Here is a 23,986-nt window from a genome sequence, read left to right on the forward strand (position 1 = left end):
AAAAACTGAAAGATTTTCCTCTAAGATCCACTTCCATTCAACATAGTACTGGAATTACTATGCCAGAGCACTTAGACAAGAAAAGGAATAAAAGGCATTCAAATCAGAAAGGAAGAAGCAAAATCATCTCTTTTTGCAGACAACATGATCATACGTGTAGATCAACAAAAAAAGCTGTTATAACTAATAAACAAATTCAGTAGAGTTGCAGGATACAAAATCAACATACAAAAATCAGTGTGTTTTTATACACAAACAACAAACTATCTGAAAAAGAAATTAAGAAAATAATCCCATTTACAATAGCACAAAAAGGATAAAATACTTGGGAATAAACTAAACTAAAGAGGTGAAAGATTTGTACACAAAAAATTATAAAACTTTGATGAAGGAAATTGAAGCAAACACAAAGAAATAGAAGACATCCTGTGTTCATGGACTGAAGAATTAATATTGTCAACATGTCCATACTACCCCAAATCATCTACAGATTCAATGCAATCCCTATCAAAATCCCAATGACATTCTTCACAGAAATAGAAACCACATCCTAAAATTCACATGGAACTATAAGACACCAAGAAGCCAAAGCAATCTTCATCAAGAAGGACAAAGCTGGAGGCATCACATTTCCTGATTTCCAAGTATATTACAAAGCTACAATAATCAAACTAGTATGATTCTGCCATAAAAACCATCATAGACCAATAGAATAGACTAGAGAACCCATAACTAAATCTACATTTTTACAGTCAATTGATCTTCAACAAGGGTACCATGAACACACAATGGGAAAATGATACTTTTCAATAAATGGTGCTCAGAAAACTGGATATTCACATGAAGAATGAAATTTGACTATTCTCACACCATATACAAAACAACTCAAAATGGATTAAAGACTTAAATGTAAGACCTGAAATAGTAAAACAACTAAAAGAAAACAAAGGGAAAAGCTTCTTGACATTGGTCTAGGCAATGATTTTTTTGGATATGCCTCCAAAAGTACAGGCAACAAAAGCAAAAATAGACAAAGGTGCTGCATCAAACTAAAAGGCTTCTGCACAGTAAAAGAAACAATCAACAGAATGAAAAGGCAACCTATGAAATGGGAGAAAATATTTGCAAACTATGTATCTGATAAGGGGTTCACTGCCAAAATATATAAGGAACTCAAAAAACTAAAAGCAAAAATCCCTAAAAAACCTGATTAAAAACTGGGCAAAGGACCTGAACAGACGTTTCTCAAAAGAAGACACACAAATAACCAACCAGTATATGAAAAATTGCCCAACATCACTAATCATCAGAGAAATGCAAAAACCACAATGAGATATCAACTCATACCTGTTAGAGTAGATATTATTAAAAAGACAAAAGAAAAATGTTTGGTGAGGATGTGGAGAAAAGGGAAACCTTGTGTACTATTGGTAAGAATGTAAGTTAGTACAGCCATTACAGAAAAAGTATGAAGATTCCTCAAAAAATTAAAAATAGAATATGATCCAGTAAATCCTACTTCTGGGTATATATCCAAAGGAAATGAAATCAGTTTCTCAAAGAGATATCTGAACTCCCATATTCACCGCAACATTATTCACAATAATGGAATATTCAGCCTTAAAAGAAGGAAATCCTAGCATGTGCAACATTGATGAACCTAGAGGACATTATGCAAAGTAAAATAAGCCAGACACTGAGAGATACAAACTGTATATGACCTCAGTTATATGTAGAATCTAAAATAATTGAACTCATGGAAGCACAGAGTAGAATCATGTTAGCTTGGGTTGGGGAAAATGGGGAAATGTTAGCCAAAAGGTACAAAGTTTCAGTTATACAAGATGAATAAGTTCTGGCAATCTAATGTATACATGGTGATTATAGTTAACAAATGCTGTACTGTATACTTGAAATTTGCTAAGAGGGTAGATCTTAAGTATTCTCACGACATACACAAAAAATATGCTAACTATGTGAAGTGATGAATGTGTTAATTAGGTTGATTATGGTGATCGCTTCACAATGTATATGTGCATCAAAATATCCAGTTGTACACCTTAAATGCAAGAGTACTTCAAAAAGTTCATGGAAAAATAGAATTAAAACATAACATGAATTTTTCCATTAACTTTGAAGACCACTCATACATATAATTTCTATCTGTCAATCATACTTCAATAAAGCTAAAAAATAAAATAAGCTGTATACTAACATGGTATCGAATTAAAAGATAGAAAAGGGTATACAATGAAATACTTCCTTCGTACCCCTGTCTTCCAGCTACCCTGAAAGCCACCAATGTTCTTGATTTCCTCGGTACACTTTCAGAGATGTTCCATTCATTTTCTAGCAATTATACACACACACATCTACACCCCTTTTCTCCTCCTTTTTTTAGAAATGTTAGCAGATGTTACACATAGTTCTGTACTATGTCTTTTTTTTTCAGTTTATAATAGTGATTACTACATATCAGCACATAAAGAATTGTTTTTTTTTTTTTTCTTTTTTTTTTTTGTCTTTTTCGTGACCAGCACTCAGCCAGTGAGCACACTGGTCATTCCTATATGGGATCCGAACCCGCGGCGGGAGAGTCGCCGCGCTCCCAGCGCAGCACTCTACCAAGTGCGCCACGGGCTCGGCCCTTTTTTTTTCATTTTAAAAAAAAAAAAAACCTGCCTCATAGTATTCTATTGTCTGGATGTACCATAATTTATCTATCCAGTCTTCTACTGAACATTCAGGTTACCTCCAATCTTTTATCATAAATAATTCAGCAACCGTTTATATACATTTCATACATTTGCAAGTAGTGATGAGTCTCATTCACAGTAGCTATGTTCTATAACGTTGCTAGGAAAACTGAAATTAGTGAATAATAAATCATTACATAGGAGAAATACAGGATTAGGTTCCTGTGAGCCTCTGGTCATAACATTTTCATCAACCAGTTAATACATAACCTTGTTTCAGATGTGCTTTTGTGTAAATACACTTAATGTACAGTCATGCACTGCATAATGACATTTTGGTCAAGTACAGACTGAATATACAATGGTCGTCCCATAAGATAATAGCTATACCATAGAGCCTAAGTGTGTAGTGGGCTATATCATCTAGGTTTCTGTAAGTACACTCTATAATGTTCACATGACGAAATCGCCTAAGGATACAGTTCTCAGAATGTGCCCCCATCATTAAACTACGCATGACTGCATACTGTTGATTCATTAACATTAACAGACAACACTATCATACATCATGCCTGAACAAAGCTTATATCTAATACAGTACACACATATTTTCTCTGTAAGGCACACCACGACCTTTTTGTGCTTAGGAACACTAGACAGCACTTTAGGACTACACTTTGGGGCCATTTTAAACAGCGAAACCACTAACAAAAAGCACAAAAACATAAAAAACATTACACTAAATAGACCACAAAAAGAATACTTGAGACTTGAAACAAGAAGACAGAGCATCATCACCTTGTCCAACATGCTGAGAACATGTGTGTGGGCGACTCAAATTTTTTGTTGCTCTGTACAGTGCATATCTGTGAATGATTGTGAAAGATCTGTGAGTATTGATTTGGAGATTACAAATAAATCTTAGTGAACAGGGGAATTCACAAATATGGAATCTGCAAATAATGAGGATCAACTGTATACCTACAGGATTAGGTGTTAGAAGTAGAATATCTGGATCAGAGGCCATGTGCATTTATAATTGAGAGAGATTGCCAAATTGACCTCCAAAGAAATTGTTCATTTTCTGCCAACATTAAATAAGTACGATGCTCTTTATTTTAAGCGAAAGAACGTAAAAGAAGTAAAAGTTAAATGATTTCACTATATCAGTCACTGGGAAAGTTGTCAGGGAGGAATGAAAAAAGGTTGTTTAGAAGAATGCTAAAACTAACAGCAAAATAGAAGCTCTTTTGTGTGTGTGTATTTCATTTAATGAATGCATTATCTTACCCAATTAACAGAAATTTTTAGTGGACTAAATATATGTATTATTTCTCATAATAAAATATTGGGATTAAAAATAATTTAGATTTCAAACTTTCCTATATCTTCCTATTTTTAAGTGGCAAACCACAATGAAAGCTCACATGTAAGATTTAAAACAGCCAACTTCCAGGAAATGTCCTGGGCTTAGTTCACAATGTCCTGTTCTTTTTATATCTTTGTCCACACCAGTTGTTCCAAAAGCTGGAAAGCTTTTAAAAACATAGCAGGATTCCCCTGTCTAAGACCTACTAAATCAGAATCTCTGGGGAAAGAGCCAAGAAATCTTTATTCTTTTTTTTTTTTTTTGGCGGCTGGCCCAGTACAGGGATCTGAACCCTTGATCTTGATGTTATAACACTGTTCCCTAACCAAGTGAGCTAATCGGCCAGTCAGAAATCTTTATTCTTAAAAAAGTATATAGGGCTGTTTGGTTAGTTCACGTGGGGAGAGTGTGGGGCTGATAATACCAAGGTCAAGGATTTTAATCCTTATACCAGCCAGCCACCCGGAAAAAAATAAGTATGCAGATGATATTTAGGAACAAATAATCTAGATCACTCAGAGTCAGACAACAATATCAAAGTGTTGCAAGATGTCCAATCATATTTGGTTTATTATCAGATAGGAGATGCTCGGTTCCCCTGGGATCAGGTTTCTGGCCACTCCCCTGGGACCCAAACCACTCTTTTAGGACCCAAGCTCCAGCCCTGAGTCCTAAGCTACAGGTAGACTGTAACATCTATTTCTGGCACCAGCATATGGAGATTGAGAAGTTAGAGGGCAGACTTATGCAAATCCAGTGGCTGAGCATGCTCAGTAGAGAAGAGTTTATCCAGAGTTACATAATCCTAATGGCTGAGCATGCTCAGTAAAGTGGAAGGTACCCTTTAAATGACCTTCCACTGGAGGCATTAGAGAGCACAGAATATGTTTGAATATATTCAGTGCATGTGGTAGAGTTGGACCAATGAGCATGCTCTAAAGGAGATCAACTGAGCATGTGCAAGACTAGGTGACATAACTGGGAACCACCCCCTTAACTGAATATTCATTAGATATCATGAATATGTATTAGACAGCAAAACTATAGAAGTTGAATCCCAGCAAAAGGTGGGGCTGCTGCTCACTCTCCTAGATCCAGCCTGCACTTCACCTAAGGTGTGTATTTCTTTCTTTTGGTATCAAACTTGCCTTTGGCAGGCTGCTGTTCACTCTAGAACCAGCTTGAACTTTGTCTGTGAATGTACATTTCTTACTTTTGTATTAAACTTGGTGTAGGCCCTGCTCAGTCTCTGGAGGTAGGTTGCACTTTCTCTGTGAAGTCTGTATCTCTTATTTGTTACATTAAACCTGTTCTCACCTTCTACTGTGATTCTGCTTTTGAATTCTTTCTTGTGGGAGTAAAGAACCTAGTAAGAGGACAGGGTGGGTTGAGGCCAGCTATCAGACCTACCCAGACCCTCTCCTCCAGTATAAATTACACTTCCTAGGGAATAATACCTAACAAAATATAAAAAACAAAACAATCAAGCAAACAAGAGGTTTCTGCTTTTTATTAATTGAAAAATTAAACAAAAGTCCCTATACTACACATGTTAGAAATATAAAATGCTTAAAAATAATTTGATAAGGGCTGGCTAGACAGCTCAGTTGGTTAAGAGCACAGTGCTGATAACAACAAGGTCAAGGGTTTGGATCCCCATATCAGCCAGCCACACACACAAAAAAACTTTGATAAAATGTATTGCAGTTTCCTTTCATAATTTTCACTTTGAGGATTAGCTTACCTGTAAAAATAAGAGCATCCTCGGACAGTGTTGTGGGTATAGTGCTCTAAGGTCTTTTCATTGCCATAATCCTCTGAGGGATCAGACCAAAGCAAGTCACACACTGGCCCAAAGGCGGGAGGTTCAGTAAACCTGTCTAACTAGAAGACATGCAAAAGTCAAAAGGAAAAAAATCAGGAAAGCAAAATGGCTCTTAGAAATTGGTATGAATCAAATACCCCCTTCCACCCACAAGAATATATTAGGAAAGAAGGCAGTAAGCCCCTAAAGGAATTTCCTGAAAGAAAAGGAACATTTAACAAATTTAGATGTACAATTTTTTATTATTTTTCTGTAATAAATTTTTGTAAATATCTCTGTCATCTTACCACACTGTAGAAAAGGACCCCCTTACATCCTCATCTTAAAGCAGAATTCGTTTAATTCAAATGTGAGATCAACTGTTAGGTCCCTGGAACTGAAAACCTGACTTCTAGAAAGCCCCCACCCTTCTGTTTCATTTCTCTAAGTTTCATTCCTCTAAATTTCTATCTCCCTAAGTCTCTGTTCCCAGGAGCAGGTTGAGCAGGCTGCACCCAGAGTGTAACATTGTAACTACTTCCCCTAGCTAGCTCAAGGTTTCTGTCTCCCCAAGTCTCCTTTCCCATGAACAGGCTGTGTCCATAAACACTGTGACCGTCTTCCTAGGCCAGGCCAGATGCCAATCTTAACCCTATAAAAGAAGACACCCAACTGCCTCTCAGTGCTGACGTCATTTTTCAGCTTAGCCCAGCAGGTCCACCTGCTGCTTGCTAATAAAATCTTTTCTTCCTTTACCTAGCTAGCATCTCCTTCTTCAGCGACCTTACATCAACCACTATAGAGATATACTATTTCAGAACGACTATGTAAAGTTAATTTCAATTGTCTAGGTGAGCCGATATTACCATGAGATCAGGAAAGTTTCATGATGGTTCTATTTATTGTTTACCTCATTCCAATGTAGATTTCTTTATTTTAAAGAATGTTAGTTTTATTTTGTAAAGGGCTTTTATCCTTTCCATTTTATGCAGTGGAAGCATTTCAATATAAGTAATTAACTTAAGCCCTTAGTCACTGCTGCTTTAGTGAAAATTATAAAAACCAAAAGAAAACAACTAGAATAGCTGAGTGCCAAGAAGAGGACTTCTACTAAGTGAAAGGGGAGCTTTTCATTTCTACAATTGATCTGGAATTGTAAAATTCAAGATTACTTTGTAAAAGAGAAATTCTAGTTATTTAAAAATCCAAGGGCCGAGCCCGTGGTGCACTCGGGAGAGTGCGGCCCTGGGAGCGCGGCGACGCTTCCACCGCGGGTTCAGATCCTATATGGGAATGGCCGGTGCACTCACTGGCTGAGTACCGGTCACAAAAAAGACAAAAAAAAAAAAAAAAAAAAAAATCCAATAAAGCAGCAGAAAAGGCATATCCTCTTATACTGAGGACACTTACTTTAATTCAGAGAAAACAGCTTTATGAAAGAAAAATCTTTAGTTTCAATAACTTTTCAGTAAAAGAAAAGAAGATTATCAAATAGAATAATATAAGTAAAAAAAGACTGGTCATCTTTTTTCAATCATGAAGATACAGCATCTTGGAAGTGATAATCACCCCATAAGGCAAGTGCAGCAATTAAACTATACTATACCGTCTAAAATGTCAAAGTCAATGAATTTCAGAGCTGGCATCCATTCCAACTTCCTCATTTCACAGAGAAGAAAACATGACTAAGAGGTTAAATGATTTGGTCAAGGTTACACAATTAATGGCAGGACTGGGATTAGAACCTTGGTTTCTTTCCTTCCACACTGTGACACAATTTAAGATTTCAAAGCTATACTTTAAGAATGTTGGTAAAAGCACAGATTTCGTAAAAAATCACAGAAAATTTCTGGTAGATACCCATCAAAATGTTAACAGTAGTTATTTTACAATGCTGAGATCACAGGCAATTTCCACTGTCTTACTTTTGATTATCTGTATTTAAATATTTTGGCTAGAGGCTTCCAAAAAAAAAAAAAAATTCGGCTAAAGAGCTGGCCAGTTAGCTAAGTTGGTTAGAGTACAATGTCATAACACCAAGGTCAAAGGTTCAGATCCCTGTACCAGCCAGCCACCAAAAAAAAAAAAAAAATTTTTTTTTTAAATTTTCAGTTAAAGATATATTGGTTGGCTGCAATAAAAAAAAACAAAAATTTAAAAACATATTCTATGAGAATAATAAAAAATTACTTACTTTCCTAATGTCATCTAAAGAAGTAATTTCAGGTGACATTCCTCCATGAACACAGAGAAACTGCTGGTTTAAGAGGGCAGCAAGAGGAAGACAGTCAAATGTATCCATACACGCATCATACACCTGTTCAGAATATTTGATTCGACCTACCAAAAAACAGAAACAGTCAAAGGAAGAAAAGCTAAAAAGCATCATATATGAAAATGGAGATAGGCCAGAAGAATATGAAGCTATTTCAAAGCCATTTATTTCAGGCAAACTTGAAAACACAGTCATCTTCGTAAAACCTTGCTATAACCAACCGAGCATAATCATCTTTATAAAAATATTTTTGAGCTCTCTCAATGTGGTCTTGTACTCACAGGCTGCCCTGCCATTTTCCATCATGAGTAGAAGCAGCCTGCACCAGATGCTGCTGTCCGAGAATTGTGAGCCAAATAAACCTTTTTTCTTCATAAAAAACCAAACATTTTTCAAAAGTCGTGGATAAAGGGTTAACAAACCCCCCTGCTTCTCTAAAGACAAGTGCATGCCTTGGATTAACTTTGTAGCACTGTTGCCTGGAAACCTGATAAAGTGTTATTAGGCAACATTGCTGATGATAAAAATTACCCAACTATCTGGCAGGAAGCTATAGCTTCGGGCTCCTCTGAGGGCGGTGACTCAAAACTGTTATGTCCCTTGGGGGACCCTAGAAGATATGCCAATAAAGCTTTTACAAGAGATATTTGTGTCTGTGATGCATGAGGCTTCTAAACTACGTGGCTCCCTAATCTGCCCAATGTGAATTTGTTTCCTTGCACCTGAGCTGTGACTTAGGCAGGGAGATAGATGAGCCAAAAGAGGCAGAAAGCCTCTGGACTTGCTGTCTGCACTCCTGTGAGCACTACTCCACTGAAAACAAATACTTGGTGCTGCCCTTCCTAACCTGCATCCCTTTAAGTAGATGGATGCCAAGTATGGCCCCTGGTAGTCTTCTGAGTCTAAATATTTTATTGGGTCTTTAAAGATCCCCTGGGGGTGCTGAAGATATAACTGGAAACTGGAGTTTTCTTTTCTGTTTTTTTTTTGGCAGCTGGCCAGTACAGGGATCTGAACCTGTGATCTTGGTGTTATGAGGCTGTGTGCTCTATCCAACTGAGCAAACAGGCCAGTCCTGGAAGCTGGCGTTTTAAAAGACATCAATAAAATGTCAATAATCTTTTTGCTCATGATTTTTAAGGTCTATAAGCAAATTCTATTGATTCTATTTTACGTAAAAATGTTTGGCTTAATTGTACTTTGATGTGGTTGTCAAGTTGGGGCTACCGAACAAAGAACTACTCCAGTGGGTAGAAGGTGGGGTCTCCACAATTCTCTAGGAAAGAAAGGCCATGAAATAATAGATGGGAAATTGGAAGATGGGCTTTAGTTTAAGCAAAAAGGAACATTTTCTTCTTCTTTGGCCTTGGGTTTCTAGTCAAGCTTGGGGTATGTGTTCATAGAGAAGGCAGGCAGCTCTACAGAACTGGGAGCTCCTTTTACTCTTCCAAGGTTCTGTGAAGATGAAATGGCCTTCAGGACCAAGACAACAAAGCTGTATCTAGTGAGTCAGATTATCTAGTTGGTAATTATTTATTTTCTTTTTTGTAATCTCCAAGCTTTTAGAAAAGACATGTTTCAGTAACAGAACCTGGGCTTGGCAAGGCTTCAGGGAATAAACTGAAGGATGATGGGTCCAGATTTGGGCCAAAGTGCAGTATAAGAGTGGCAGGAATGATCAGAGAGATATCCCTAAGGGGAAGGTGTAAACCACTGGCCCACACTTGAGATTATAAGGCCTTCCATTCCTGAATGTGAAGATTCTCCTTTTATTGCCAATACTGGGTGATCAGGGTTTGAGTTTATTAAGAGAATCTGTGGTTTCCTTTGAAACTTTCAGAGCATTTTGTATTACATGATAGCAGTTAAGATCATCAATTTCACAACATATGCTAACTTTATTATGACCTCAGAGTTAACAAGAGCCAAGTCTTATGTATCTTTGTATCTCCTTACAGTTATATCCTTATATTCTGCTTTGTATTAAAACACTATAAATTTTGGCTATTTCAAAAGTAAATCCAGCACTGGTCATAAAGTCTGTTGGAAGCAAAAAACAAACCAAAAAATAAAAATAAAACTTTAATTTGTGGCCAGTGATTGACCTTTTCTCCTGAAAATCCTAGGAGCCAGAGTTCCCTCTGTTGCCAATTTATTAAGAAATTCCTTTATAAATACATTCAGGAATTTAAATTACTTACTAACTCGTGCTCCATCTTACATTGATAAAATGCCTTTCAATCCTAAGAATGACTCAAAAGAATTCCTTAGCCTACTTCCAAAAAGGACGCCAACTCTGGAAAAAGATGGCAAGTAATGTAGTATATTAAGACATTTTGTAAATTAAAACATTAATAAGACAAAATTTTCAATAAAATTCTTTGAAAACAAATTTGAGGTCAAAAATCAAACTGAGCAAAAAGAAGCTCATGTTATATTAATATGTGAGTAAATTGGTTACAAAATGTTACCATTTTTATTTTTTCAAAGTATATGAATCTGCATATATAATTACCTACATTTAATTTTCTGAGGGGTTGGATTAAAGCTGGTATCTACATCGTCTTCTTTACATAGTTTAGCGGCATTTTCTTAATTTTCTATGATGAATATATCATCTTTATATAATAATATTTATTATTATATTACCTTTATTATTAAAATTTGTTTAAGGCTTACAATGTGCTGGTCAGTGAGCTAAGTGTTTGACACAACATGGTGGTCAAGGGAATGGAGTCTGGAACCTGACTGCCTCAGTTTGAACCTCAGCTCCACCACTTATTACCTATGGGAACTTGGACAAATTTCTTATCCCTCTATGCCTTGGTTTCCTCATCAACAAGGGTATTTCAAAAAGTTCATGGAAAGATTTGTATTACCTTTTAATTCTATATTTCCACGAACTTTTCGAAGTACCCTCGTATAAAATGGGTATAATAATAATACCTACCTAGAATTCAGCGTTGCTGTGAGGATTAAATAAATTCAAATATGTAAAATGTGTTGAATAATGTCTAGCACATAGTAGGTACTTTGTGTGAACTGATAAAATTATTTAATCCTCACAGAAACACTATGAAGTAGGTAGTATTACTATCTTCATTTAAAAGCTAGGGAAATTGGGCTTACTTACTCAAAATCGCAAGCTAGTAAGTGGCAGAACTGGAACTTAAACCTGTTCATGCTCTTAACCACTCTCTAATACTCCTCCTAATCATTATTTTTAAATAAAATATTTACTAGGAGAATCTAAATAGCCAAATATTTAATTTTCAAACACTGATCTGCTGATTCAATTGCTTTATTTTCATGACAAATTTTAAGATCCCATAAAACAATTATTTCTATAAGGATGAGAAAATACACCACAGACATCAGATCACACTGATATAAGTTTTGGTTTTTGCCTTTTTTTTTTTTTTTTTTGGCTGCTGGTGGATACGGGATCTGAATGCTTGATCTTGGTGTTATCAATATCATGCTCTAAGCAACTGAGCTAACTGGCCAACCCAAGTTTTGACTAGTATCAATATTACAATGTTAATAAAACAAAACTTTCAACAAAATTCTTTGAAAACAAATTTGAGAATCAGCATTATTTCTAAGGAACCACAACCTGGTCTAGCCATTGATTATATACATGTGTCAATTTGCGTTGGTTTTCATTAAAAAAAAAAAATAGGTAATACATTTACATGTTCCAAAATTAAATAGCTACAAAAGGGTATACAGTGCCTCCTATCCCCTGTCAATATTACTAGTCTCCTGGGTGTCTTTAAAAAGAGAGCCTATGTGTACACATGCATATATATGTATTTATTCTCTTTTCACAACCTCCTTTTATTTTTTACATAAATGGAGTATATATACACTATTCTGCACTTGCTTTTTGTACTTAATAACATATTTTGGAGATCATGGCACGTTTATATAAAGAACAAAAGAAGTTAAGAATATGCCATTTAAAAGCAAAAAAAAAAAAAAAAAAAGAATATGTCACCCCAAAATATGCCACTCTGGCACATTGACTATTTTGTGTTAAAGGCACTTGAAAAACAGCAGGTGTAAGAAGTTCACTCTGACCTTCATGTTGTTACATGTTTCCCACATGAAAAATGCCCTCCCTATACAAGAGGGAAAATAACATTATCATCAAGGATGGGAAGCTGAGGCCAAGAAAATTCTGTACAGACTTTAATAAAATTCCTCTTATCTTCTAGCATCCCCATATATTTTAGTTACTTTTTCACAACTTACTACTCTTTGTCCAATTCAGTATATAAGTGTTTAACTATAACTGAGTCTTTGGGTCTTCATTTCTTTATTATAAGGGCTCCTGTGTCATGTAAACTTGTATTAAATAAATCTGTATGCTTTTCTCCTGTTGATCTGTCTTATATCAATTTAATTCTCAGACCTAGCCAAAAAGCCTTAAGAGGGCAAAGATAAATTTTGTCTCCCCTGCAAGAGCTTTGCAATTATTTTTTTTTAACATCTGCGTAATATTTCACTTCATGGATGTACCACATTCTAATGAGACCAATCTTTTGCTACTATAAATAATGCCGCAATGAACAATGACAAACAATATTTGTTTATTTAGAAAAAATCAACTTGTCCTAACAATACTAAATTATAGGAGTTTCTGGAATGTCAGTAAGCTGTTTAACTACATATCAAAAACTGGCTCATAGAAATAAGAAATTAAGGGCCAGCCCGCTCCCTTGGGAGAGTGTGGTGCTGATTACACAAAGGCCATGGGTTCAGGTCCCTATATAGATAGGGATGGCCGGTTGCTCACTTGGGAGAGCATGGTGCTGACAACACCAAGTCAAGGGTTAAGATCCCCTTACCAGTCATCTTTAAAAAAAAAAAAAGAAACAAGAAATTAGTTTACTTTAGAAACCTGGACCCAGAGCTACAAGATGGAGTCATAAAAACACTAGGTTTCTTGCTTTTCAAGTATATAACAATAAGGAAATATTTTGCAAAGACAAATTCACAGTTACACTTTGCTACTAAAATTATCTCCAGATTTGAACAAAGATGAGAATATTAAAAAAACAAAAATCTCTGCATTATAAAGCAATTTAAGAATTGATATTATGTAAAACATTAACAAGATCGCAGCTGCACAATCTGGAACTAAGTACCACTTAGCAGTAATTAGAAGGTGCTGATTCTAAAAGCCACAGTGGCCCTTTAAGAGAGATCGGTTTATCGGTAAAAATACCCATTACCCATGCGAAGCAGCATATATGCTCTTTCCTTATATAAGATTAAACTTTAAAATTTGTACTTGAATTTGTGTGTTTGTTCCAAGATTTATTTACATTTCAGATGTAATGATGGTATGAAACAGAAATATCTTGGGAGACAGGAGAAAAAGCAATCGGGTTTAACTACAGATAAAACATGTGAAAAGCAAATAAGAAGCTCAGATAAGAAATTCTCTGCAAAATGACACATTTAAAAATATTTCCTAAACCTATTGTTCCATCTTCCGAAAACAGCCTGAACCAATTATACTTGTCAAAAAAATAATGCTGATAAAATAGAGGAAGAATTAGATAAAATGTCATCTAAACAAAACTGAACCTTAATTCAGAACAGAAGCATCCACAGGCAGCTTTCTTCACTATTTATCTACTCCTAAATAATAAAAAGAGCTCACTTTTATCAAGCAGGGCTCTTTTTATTCAGGGCTTTTGTTAACTGCTTTATATGCATTATTTAATTTTTCCAGGTAAGAAAAAGAGGTGTTTATTAACTAAACCAATATTTGATTTAGAAAACAGTGCAAAACATTTCAAATTTTTAAAGTATTTGGTAAAGTGGTTCCCAAATAACAAACAGTAGAAACTTTCCAAAGACTGTGAAGCAGACATTTTTAACCAACAGCATGCTGCAGAATTACTAGTAGTACCTTAAAAAGCCTATTAACTGTTTGGGCCCCAATTGGGTAATTTTTAAATTACCAGTTAAAAAAAAACAAAAAAACTATAAAAGTAGTACATAGTGATGGTGAAAAATAATTCGAACAGTACTAGAGAAGATATAAAATTAAAAGCATAAGTCCTCCTGATCCAACTCCCCAGAGGTAATCACTGCTAACGATTTCTTCTGTATATTATATTTTTTTAATTTACAAAGTAGGTCACAGTATACATGCTCTACAAATGGCTTCTCTCACCTAACAATATATCTGAGCATCCCTACACATACATATCAGATCCACCTTGGTCTTTCAATAGCTGCCCAGTATTTCATTTTTTAAAAATGTATTATCACTTAATCAGTCCCTTATTGACATTTAGATTGTCTTTTGTTGTTGTTATTACAATTTAATACTGCAATGAATATTCTTAAACATCCATATTTATTATCTTTTTGTGAGTATATCTGTGTGATAGGCAGAATTTTAAAATGACCTGCAATGGCCTACACCTTTGTATAAACTCCCCTTTGAGGGGCTGGAAACTGTGAATATGATGAGACTCCCATAATTATGTTCCATTATATGGTAAAAGGGAGATTATCCTGGGTGGGCCTGACCTAATCAGGTGGGCCTTTTAAAAGTAGAGGGTTTTCTCCATCTGGCTGATCTCAGAAGAGGAAGTCAGAGAGATGCATTTGGGTTGGCCTGGAAGAAAGCAAACATCCATGTTGGGAACTACTCATGGGGGTCACATGTCAAGGAACTGCAAGCAGTCTCTAGAAGCTGAGAATCATCCCTGGCCAACAGCTAACAGGAAAATGGGGACCTTAATCCTACAACTGCAAGGACTCCCAACAGCTATGACCTTGGAAAAAGACCCCAAGCCCCAGATGAGAATGGCAGCCTTCGCAACACCTTGATTTCAGCTCAGTGAGACCCTGAGCAGAGAATCCAGCCACACTGTGGCTGGGCTTCTGACGTACAGGATAATAAACGTGCTCTTTTAAGCCACTAAATTTGTGGTAATTTGTTAGGCAGCATTAAAAACAAATACAATCTGCAAAATAAATTCCTACAAGTCAAACTACTCAATCAAGGGGATGTACACTTAAAATTTTTATAGGTATTGCAAAACTGCCCTTCGAATACTTTACACCAATTTAAACACCCAACCATAGCAGATCTAATTTTTTAAAAACTTCCTGGTAATTATCTGCTGATTCAAGTGTTTATTCCAGTAAGTATCCAAGGGCTGGAATGATCTGCTATCTTGCCTAATTGTAGCTGACTTTTCTGTCAGAGGGATTTTTTAAAAGTCTTCATACTCTAAAATTTCTTTTAGTAACAATGACTTCCCCTTGCAGACTCTGCTAGGAGGGAATACAACTATCATCTCGGAAGTAGGAACCTACTGATAACAAGAATTAATATGAGCATATGAAACACTATCAAATTGTGATCTACATCTGTAGTAAAGGGATTTGTGGGGGTTGAGTAAGATTTGAGTCTCTGAAAACAAATTTAAAAGTTTTTTTTTTTTTTTTTTTTTTTTACTTTGAATATCTTGGGGTGGGAATAAAACTTTAAAGATTTTATAATATATTCCTCCAAGATAATAATCTGATGAGAAATCTGAATCAAAGGATCAGGATATGCCATGGATCAAGTACCATGATCAAAACATCAGCTATATAAACACTGAAGTGTTTTTACATATTCAGGATTATTTGGGGAAAGGGGTAGATTTTAGAGCCAGACAAGACACAAGAGATTAATATTAGCTTCCTTATTTTGTAGTGAATATGTAAAAATTTTAGAAATCAAAATAGGTATAATTCTGCTTTTATTTCAGTATTTTCCTTTTATTACACAAATACAAAATTCCTTGAAGTATATATTGATATATATATATATTTGAAGGGCCAATTGGAGTATGTATCAAAAGTCTTTAGAATGCGCATGCCCTCTAACCTAGTAATTCTCTTCTGAAAGTTCATTCTGAAGATACGAATCATACATTCAAATTAATTCAAGCAATATTTATTAAGCATATCTTATGAGCAACTAGATACTGTTTTGGTGTTGGAAAAACAACAGTGAACACAACATGTCCTCACTGTCATGGAGCTTACATTCTGGTGGGAGAGAAAAACAGGAAACAAATAAATACATAAAAATCTCAGGTGGTGATAAATACTATTTTTTTAAAAAAGCAGGATATGAGGGTAAAATTATGAGGTTTTAATTTAGAAAAGCAACCAGAGAAGAAAATCTCTGAAGAAATGACATGAACAAAGTAGGCTGTAGACCTTATAAACAGAGAGATATCTGGGAAAAAAAGAAATAAATGCACATGCCCTGGGGCATGAGCTCTCAAACATCCCAAAGTAGTCACTATCATACCAAATAGTAGTTAAGAGCCAATTATATGGACCTTGATTTTGGTCAAAGAAATTTGTGAATTTGTTGTTTTTTAAATCAGCTAGTAAAAGGTTGACTTTCAAAAAAATTCTACCTTTTCATTAAACTTTTTTTACTATTACAGTAGTATTTATAGTTGGAAACAATCTAAATGTCCTACAGTTGCTACTAAATTGGTTCCAAACATAATAGTGCATTCATAAGATGAAATACTTAAAAAACATTAAAAGAACATTTTAAAATCATGTTTCCAAAAATATTGAATGATATGAAAAAAACACTATTATGTTAAGTGAAAAGAGCAATTTATTAAACAGTACATATAAGATGAGCCCAATTTTAGTTTAAACATATATACAGATAAATATATATACTTGAACTATTTCATAATAGGTTTTATATACACAGAAACATTCAAGACTATATACCAAATAGTGAGATACTAGTGATTATCTCTAAATGGTGTAATTATGGATAATTTTATCTATTTTGGACTTCTTTATGTTTTTCAAATACCCCAGATTTATTATTTTATCAACATGTGTTGAATCCAAAAGTTATTTTCAAAATAAATGTCCTAAAAGGTGAAATATTAGTTCTTACCAGGGGGTGGTGGAGAATAGAACAGGAAGGATTTGAGTTCCATTAGTTTCTTTTTTCTTTATATTTGATTCACTTTGGGACAGGCTAAAAGGATAACTAACAGGTTCAGGAGAAATAAGATTATACTTACATTCCTGTTTGAAGGTGAAATAGTCTGTAAGATGTCTGCATTCATGATTTCCTCGAAGCAGAAACAATGTTTTGGGATGATTAATCTTTAAACTCCATAAATACAGCACACACTACAAGACAAATTCAAGGGTAAAATTTTCTTTGTGACCGTGACAATGCATAAAGATATTTTACATAAATTCAAATGACATAAATACAAACTCAAATGATAATAATGACATATCTCATTGCTATTCCCAAGTTGAAATATGAAACCTTCCAGCTTTTAAATGTGATGTGTTTGTTGCCCTAGAATTTGACAGAGTACAGAGAGTAGCCTTCATAGAAAACTCTCCTTAATTCTGCTCCCATGTTCTATCTAAATATCTGGAACTCTCTGAGTACCTAGATTCTGGTCAAAGAAATTGATAAGTTGTTGTTTGTTTTTAAAATCAGCTAGTAACATGTCGACTTTAAAAAATTTTTTACTTTTATGGTAAACTCTGACAAAGCTACCCACACACATATGTATCTTAGTCCTAAAACTTTTATTTTATATAATGGAGAAACAGTAGAGGCATTTCCAGGAACAAGGCAAGAATGTTCACTCTCTCTGCTACTATTCAGCATTGCAGTAGAGCCAATGGATTAGAGAAAAGAAATCAATTAGAGGCTTAAGAATGGGTAAAGAAAAAATAAAATGATCTTTATTTGCAGATGGTATATTATGATGGTATACCTAAAAAAAAAATCAACAATAAAACCAATTCAAATAATTAGGGTGATTAGAGGGGGGAGGGAAAGGGGGATGGGAGGGATTGGACAAGGGGCATAAAGAATAATTACAATTTGTAACAATATATATGCTAGTAATATTGATTTGATCAACATATCTCAATGTTGAACCCCCAAAATATGTATAATCAATTTTGATTCAATAAAAATTTAAAAAAACTAATTCAAATAAAAGAATTTAGTAAAGTAGCAGGATATAAAATTGACATATAAAATCAATAGCCTTTTATATACAAACAATAAACAGGATACCATGGTAGGGAAACCCCATTTATAATAGCATCAAAGAAGCCTAAATACATAGTAATAAATTTAAAAGTGCAAAATCTATACACGGAAAATGTTAAAACACTCCTGAAAGACACAAAAGTAGACATGAACTAATGGAAAGACATCCCCTGTTCTTGGATAGGATGACTTAAAATTAAAACATTCTGATTCTCCAATTTAATTTATAAAATCATTGAAATTCCAATAAAAATACCAACAAACTATTTTATAGAGTTAGACAAGCTGATACTAAAATTTACATGAAAAAATTAACATGCAAGGATAGCCAGAAAAACACTGAAAAAGAGAAACTACAAGAGCAGACTAGCCCTACTAGATATTAAAATATACTATAAAGTTTCTATAATCAAAACCATGATACTAGCACATATATAGATAAATATACCAGTAGAATATATTAGCATTATAATATTATTATATAATATAATATTACCATTATATTAACAATATAATATATTACCATTATATTAATATTATATAATATTACCATTATATTAATATTATATAATATTAATATTAATATTAAAAAATCCAAGTGTAAGAGCCCACCACAGCAAATAGTCATAGATAATTAGCCTTAGAGAGAGGCACTTTGTAGAATACAGCTTCAAGCAGAATGCTAGCCATATAGAAGTTTTTTTGTAACCTTGGCCCACAAATAGGTCATGAGAAAATGCTGCAGAACTCAGTGAATGCTTGGGAAAAGACAATAGGAGCTAATCAGTAACTTGCAGAACTAACCAATCCTCCTTTGGAGTCACAGCTGTCCAGGAACAAGACAGCATCCAGCTTGTGGAAGCCAGATAATGCCTGCAACTCAAGAACGAGTTGAAGAGTTACAAGACTGACCATGAAATAACAAAAGCACAGTCTTCAAGATTGCACGTAGCAGCCCCTCAATGGGAATAACCTCCCCCCATTTCTCATACTTTTCAAATTAAAAACCCTGCTGATGTTCCTGAGCCTTTGAGATAGTTCAGCCTAGCTAACTCCTAGACTGCACTTCCTGAATAAAGCCTCCAAACCTTGCATCAACATCGGACTCCCAAGTCCTTTGACACTGGCAAGAGGGCAGCCAGCCAAACTTGTTGCCTGTAACAGCTTGTCAAGCCAGCCAGCAGAGTGTGGGCCCCCAGGCAGTCTGGGCTTTCCCCAGATTCCAACAGTTGGAGCAATTGGCTGTGGAAGTGCGCTAAGGCTGATACAACCACGCTTCTGCGGGACTGCCTTGTGTTGTTTGGGGATACTGCTGCTCTTGGCAATCAGGCCCTGTGGCAGAGATTTCGGGACTTCCCCAAGCAGTCACCAGGACCTTTTGTCCTGGGGATTCTCCCTAATTCTCAGACGCAGCACTGGCTGCCGGTTTCACTTTATCAGTGAAGGAGGAAGCCTTAGGAAAGGACTGACAAGTCCCAAAGTCACATAATTCTGTAACTGGTGTGCACACTGGGGGTCCTCTGTCTGCTCCGTCTGTTAGATCTGTGGCCATAGGCATGAGATAAGACTTTCAGGGACCTCTACTGACCGGGAACATTCCACCTGAGTACTCTGCCGGAAGTCCTCTGTCTGTGCCATCTGTTAGAAAAAGGTACCACTGGTGCAGGACAGGACTTTTGTGAAATTAATCAACCTTTTGCTTGGTGAAGCACTTCAATTAGGGTGTATGAGTGAGCTACCTGTGTGTCTATTTTCTGTCCTATGTTGTCCACTCTGCCTGCTCTTAATGCTACTATTTGGGAGGAATTCAGACCCTCTCCTCCCCGATGTGTGTTAACTTTGAGAACTCTTAGATGACCTTTGGTCCCCTTTAAAACTCTCCAAGCCCATTGTGGGTTTGTCTTTGGGATAGTTAACTGTCTTTGGGAATTGTGTCACACTTCTTGGGAAGATTTTGCTGTCTTAGTACTTTTGCAACAAAAGATCTAGTAATTGGGCAGTCAGTGCTAAATCTGTTAGAATAATGGCTTTTCTTTTTTTTTGCAATGCTGCCTGGCCGATGTATGTGTTAGATTCCAAAGTTTTGTATTTGTTAAAATGGGTAATGACTCCTCCATGTCCCTGCTGGATGCATCCTATAGAAATGGCCCAAGTTTCTCTTGGCAAGCTTAAGAAACAGAAACTAGGGTCCAGAAGGCTATAATTGGCTAAGTCTCTGGACAAAATTTGTATATCTGTGTGTACTTGCTGACTTTCCTGCAAGTGTTAAAACAAAAGCTCACTCTTTACGGCATTTCAGCCAAGATAAGGAAGAAAAGGAACCGATTACTTGAAAATTCAAGGCGACTTGGAAATTATACCCTAAACTCACTTGAAACTGAAACTGAAGCCAGGGAGAAAGGATATAAGGTCTTTTCTTTGAAAATCAGGCTTATATGAAAATTGCTCTACCTAAGATCTGGTCCACAGCCTTTATAAGATTACCTGTCAGGACAAATAAAGTTTAGCTATGTGAACAGGCTCCATTTTGTCTGAAGCATAACTTGGATTCAATTGTCTTTTATTAACTGGTGAGTTTATATTACTACCTCATGACTAAAATGAAAGCTATAAAAATGTATGTATATAGGTGCATTTACACATATATACATGTAATTATGCTGTACATTGTATCTACATAGTAAACTCTGGCATAATCAGCAAGAAATGCCTTTTTAGTTTATATGACTTAAATAAATCTTTAATAAATAAACTGGTTTTAAATTGATTGATAAAATTAAAATAGAAATGTCTTCAGAATTGTCAACATACATTTTTGCCTGGGTTACTGGTCAGACAGAATTACAACTGACATTTATGTTTATATTTTCTTGTTAATTTCTTATGCTTACCAAGAGCCACATCTTCCCCCAAAGTAAAACAAATACTTTATCATTTAGTCGTGGTCTATCCTTTGCCTTCTTCATGTCAACTAAAATTTTAATTTGCCAGTTAAACAGCAGATATTCCTAGAGCAACCAAAACAACAAATCAAGATCCAGAAAAATGTTATCTACTAGAGATGAACATTCAACAAAAAGATACAGAAAACACACCTGCATGCATGCATACATGTGCACGCACACACTAAAAGGCCAAAGCAATAATTTTTATATCAAATGAAACTGAAAGGAAAAAACTTCATACAGAACAAAGGATACTATTCACTGGTTAAAGGCACAACAGATCATGAAGACAAAGTCAATTCTCAATATTCACAGTAGCCAAGTTCTATAACGTTGTTAGGAAAACTGAATTAGCAAATAACTGAACCATTGCTCCTAGGAGAAATACAAGGTTAGGTTCCTGTAAGCTTCTGTCACAACATTTTTGTCAACTGTTCACTACATAATCTTGTTTTATGTGTGCTTCTATTTAAAGACTCCTTATTTAATACAGTTGGCCCCTGAACAACACAGGGGTTAGGGGCGCTGACACTGCACAGTAGAAAATCCACATAACTTTTGACTCCCACAAAACTTATCTACCTAACTTATACTTATGTACTTTGAGTGCTTTTCCGCCTCCCCTCTTAGGGCACCAAACTATGGGTATGAAGGGTGGGGGTAGGGTGGCCTACTTGGCTTAGGTATGTCATGAATGCATTTTTTCCAATATATTTATTGGAAAATTTTCCAATATATTTATTGAAAAAAATCCACATATAAGTGGACTTGTGCAGTTCAAATCCATGTTGTTCAAGGGTTCACTGTATATGCTGATTCATTAAAACTGAGCTCATGGCCAACAACGCTATCACTCATGTCTGAACAATGCTTATCTAGCACACACATTTTCTCCGTGAGGCACATCGTGGCTTTCTGTGCTTAGGAATACTAAACAGCACTTCAACACTACACCTGAGGAAACAGTAAAATCACTAACAAAAAGCATAAAAATGCAAAAAATGTGGCATTAAATAAACCATGAAAAGGATACTTGTTTATAATACAAGAACTAAAAAAAGAAGGCAGAGTGTCACCTGGGAAAATGTACATTGAAAGACTCCAGTTTTTCACTGCTCTGCACATGTACAAGAATGATAGCAAAAGCACTGCCAGTATTGATTTTGGGGTTACAAATAAATTTTAGCAAGGAAGCATATTCATACAGAATCTGACTGTATATGCAAATCAAAAAATATAGATATCTCACATAGAGTCTCAAAACACAAGCAACAACTGAGATTCCTATGGTGAGAAACACATGAATCAACAATTGTAGTTGGAGACTTCGACACAATCTTGAAAGTAACTGATAGTTCAAGGAGACAAAAAATAATCAGAGTTATAGAGAATGATTCTATGAATAGAGAATATACATTATTTTCAAGTACATATGGAACAGTCACAAAAATCTACTCTGTAGTGCATCACAAAAGGAGTATCAAATAAATTTCAAAGAATAAACATTATTCGGATCATGTTCTCCAATCGAATTTCGAATTTCGTTAAATTAGAAATCAGTAACAAAAGGGCCGACCCTGTGGCTCACTTGGGAGAGTGAGGCGCTGGGAGCGCAGCGGTGCTGGGAGCGCCGAGGCCGCGGGTTCGGATCCTATATAGGACTGGCCAGTGCGCTCACTGGCTGAGCGCGATGCAGGCGACACCAAGCCAAGGGTTACGATCCCCTTACCGGTCACAAAAAAAAAAAAAAAAAAAAGAAGAAGAAATCAGTAACAAAATACTAGCTCTTAAAAAAAACTCACAGGACTGGAAACAAAAAGCATACTACTTTATTATCCTAGGGTTAAATAAAGAGAATTCTTAAAATATAAACTGCTGAATGATACTAAATACAATACAAGTGAACATCTGTGGGACCCAGATAAAGCAGCACTTAAAGGGCAATATATAATGATAAGTACATTTATTTTTTAAGAAATAGATAGGCAAATATGCTTGTATATGTTTAATCTATCTCTGAAAAGTTGTATAAGAAACTCCAAACAGTGATTGTAAGAGTTGAACGGCTAACATATGAGATGCTCAATTTCATTAAGAAATATTAACAAAAACAATAAGATTACCATTGTATTAATAAATATTAGAAAATGAGATAAAATCAAATTCTAGAGGAAGGGATATGAAGCAATGTGAACTCTTAGGTGTTACTGGTAAGAATACAGACTGGTACAGCCATTCTGAAGAGTCATCTGGCATCAAGCATGAATGCATACACCCCTTTTCCTAACAATCTCACTCTTGTTAACAAACCACAGAGAAACTAAAACATGAGTCCATAAGTGGATTTATATGAGGGTGTTCATGACAGCAGTGTTCACTGCAGAAAGAAATTAGAGGCAACCTAGGTATCCACTGATGAGAATACAGAACCAAAATGTCATAGATATACTCATATACTATGGAATACTACACAGCATGCAGAAAATGATGAACTAGAGGCACACATAGCAACCTGGATAGATCTTAAAAACACAGTGGTAAGTGGGAAAAAAATCAACAGAAACAGAGTTATAGCAGTAGTTCTGAAAGTATAGTCACATTCATATCAAAGGGTGGTGCAGCAGGACCACCTGGCAACATGTAAAAAATATAGATTGTCAGGCTCTACCCCAGACCTAATAAATTGAAACTGAGGTGGGGCCCAGCAACCTGAGTTTGCACAAGACTTCCAGGTAATTATGATGTATGCTAAAGTTTGAGGACCACTGAACATGATCTGAGGAGCTTAATTAATTCAACTG

The 23,986-nt window shown here is 35.4% G+C and overlaps 1 protein-coding gene across 5 annotated transcripts in view; it reads right to left on the minus strand.

The window, feature by feature from the left end:
• The window catches only part of PPP3CC (protein phosphatase 3 catalytic subunit gamma), an 88,925-nt gene that overhangs the window by 27,397 nt on the left and 37,542 nt on the right, over positions 1–23,986 (minus strand). The window contains exons 2-7 of one of the 5 annotated variants that reach the window (XM_063084886.1): positions 22,774–22,909; positions 21,132–21,248; positions 19,045–19,119; positions 17,237–17,348; positions 8,064–8,209; positions 5,810–5,949 (exon numbers count right to left, since the gene is read on the minus strand). In XM_063084886.1, the coding sequence (XP_062940956.1) occupies positions 5,810–5,949; positions 8,064–8,209; positions 17,237–17,348; positions 19,045–19,119; positions 21,132–21,206 (548 nt within the window). In that variant the 5' untranslated portion in view covers positions 21,207–21,248; positions 22,774–22,909. The remainder of the gene's footprint in view (positions 1–5,809; positions 5,950–8,063; positions 8,210–17,236; positions 17,349–19,044; positions 19,120–21,131; positions 21,249–22,773; positions 22,910–23,986) is intronic. The other 4 variants (XM_063084876.1, XM_063084873.1, XM_063084879.1 and 1 more) reach the window with 4 other exon arrangements.

Source organism: Cynocephalus volans, chromosome 2 (genome assembly GCF_027409185.1).
Source record: "Cynocephalus volans isolate mCynVol1 chromosome 2, mCynVol1.pri, whole genome shotgun sequence".
NCBI lineage: Eukaryota > Metazoa > Chordata > Mammalia > Dermoptera > Cynocephalidae > Cynocephalus > Cynocephalus volans.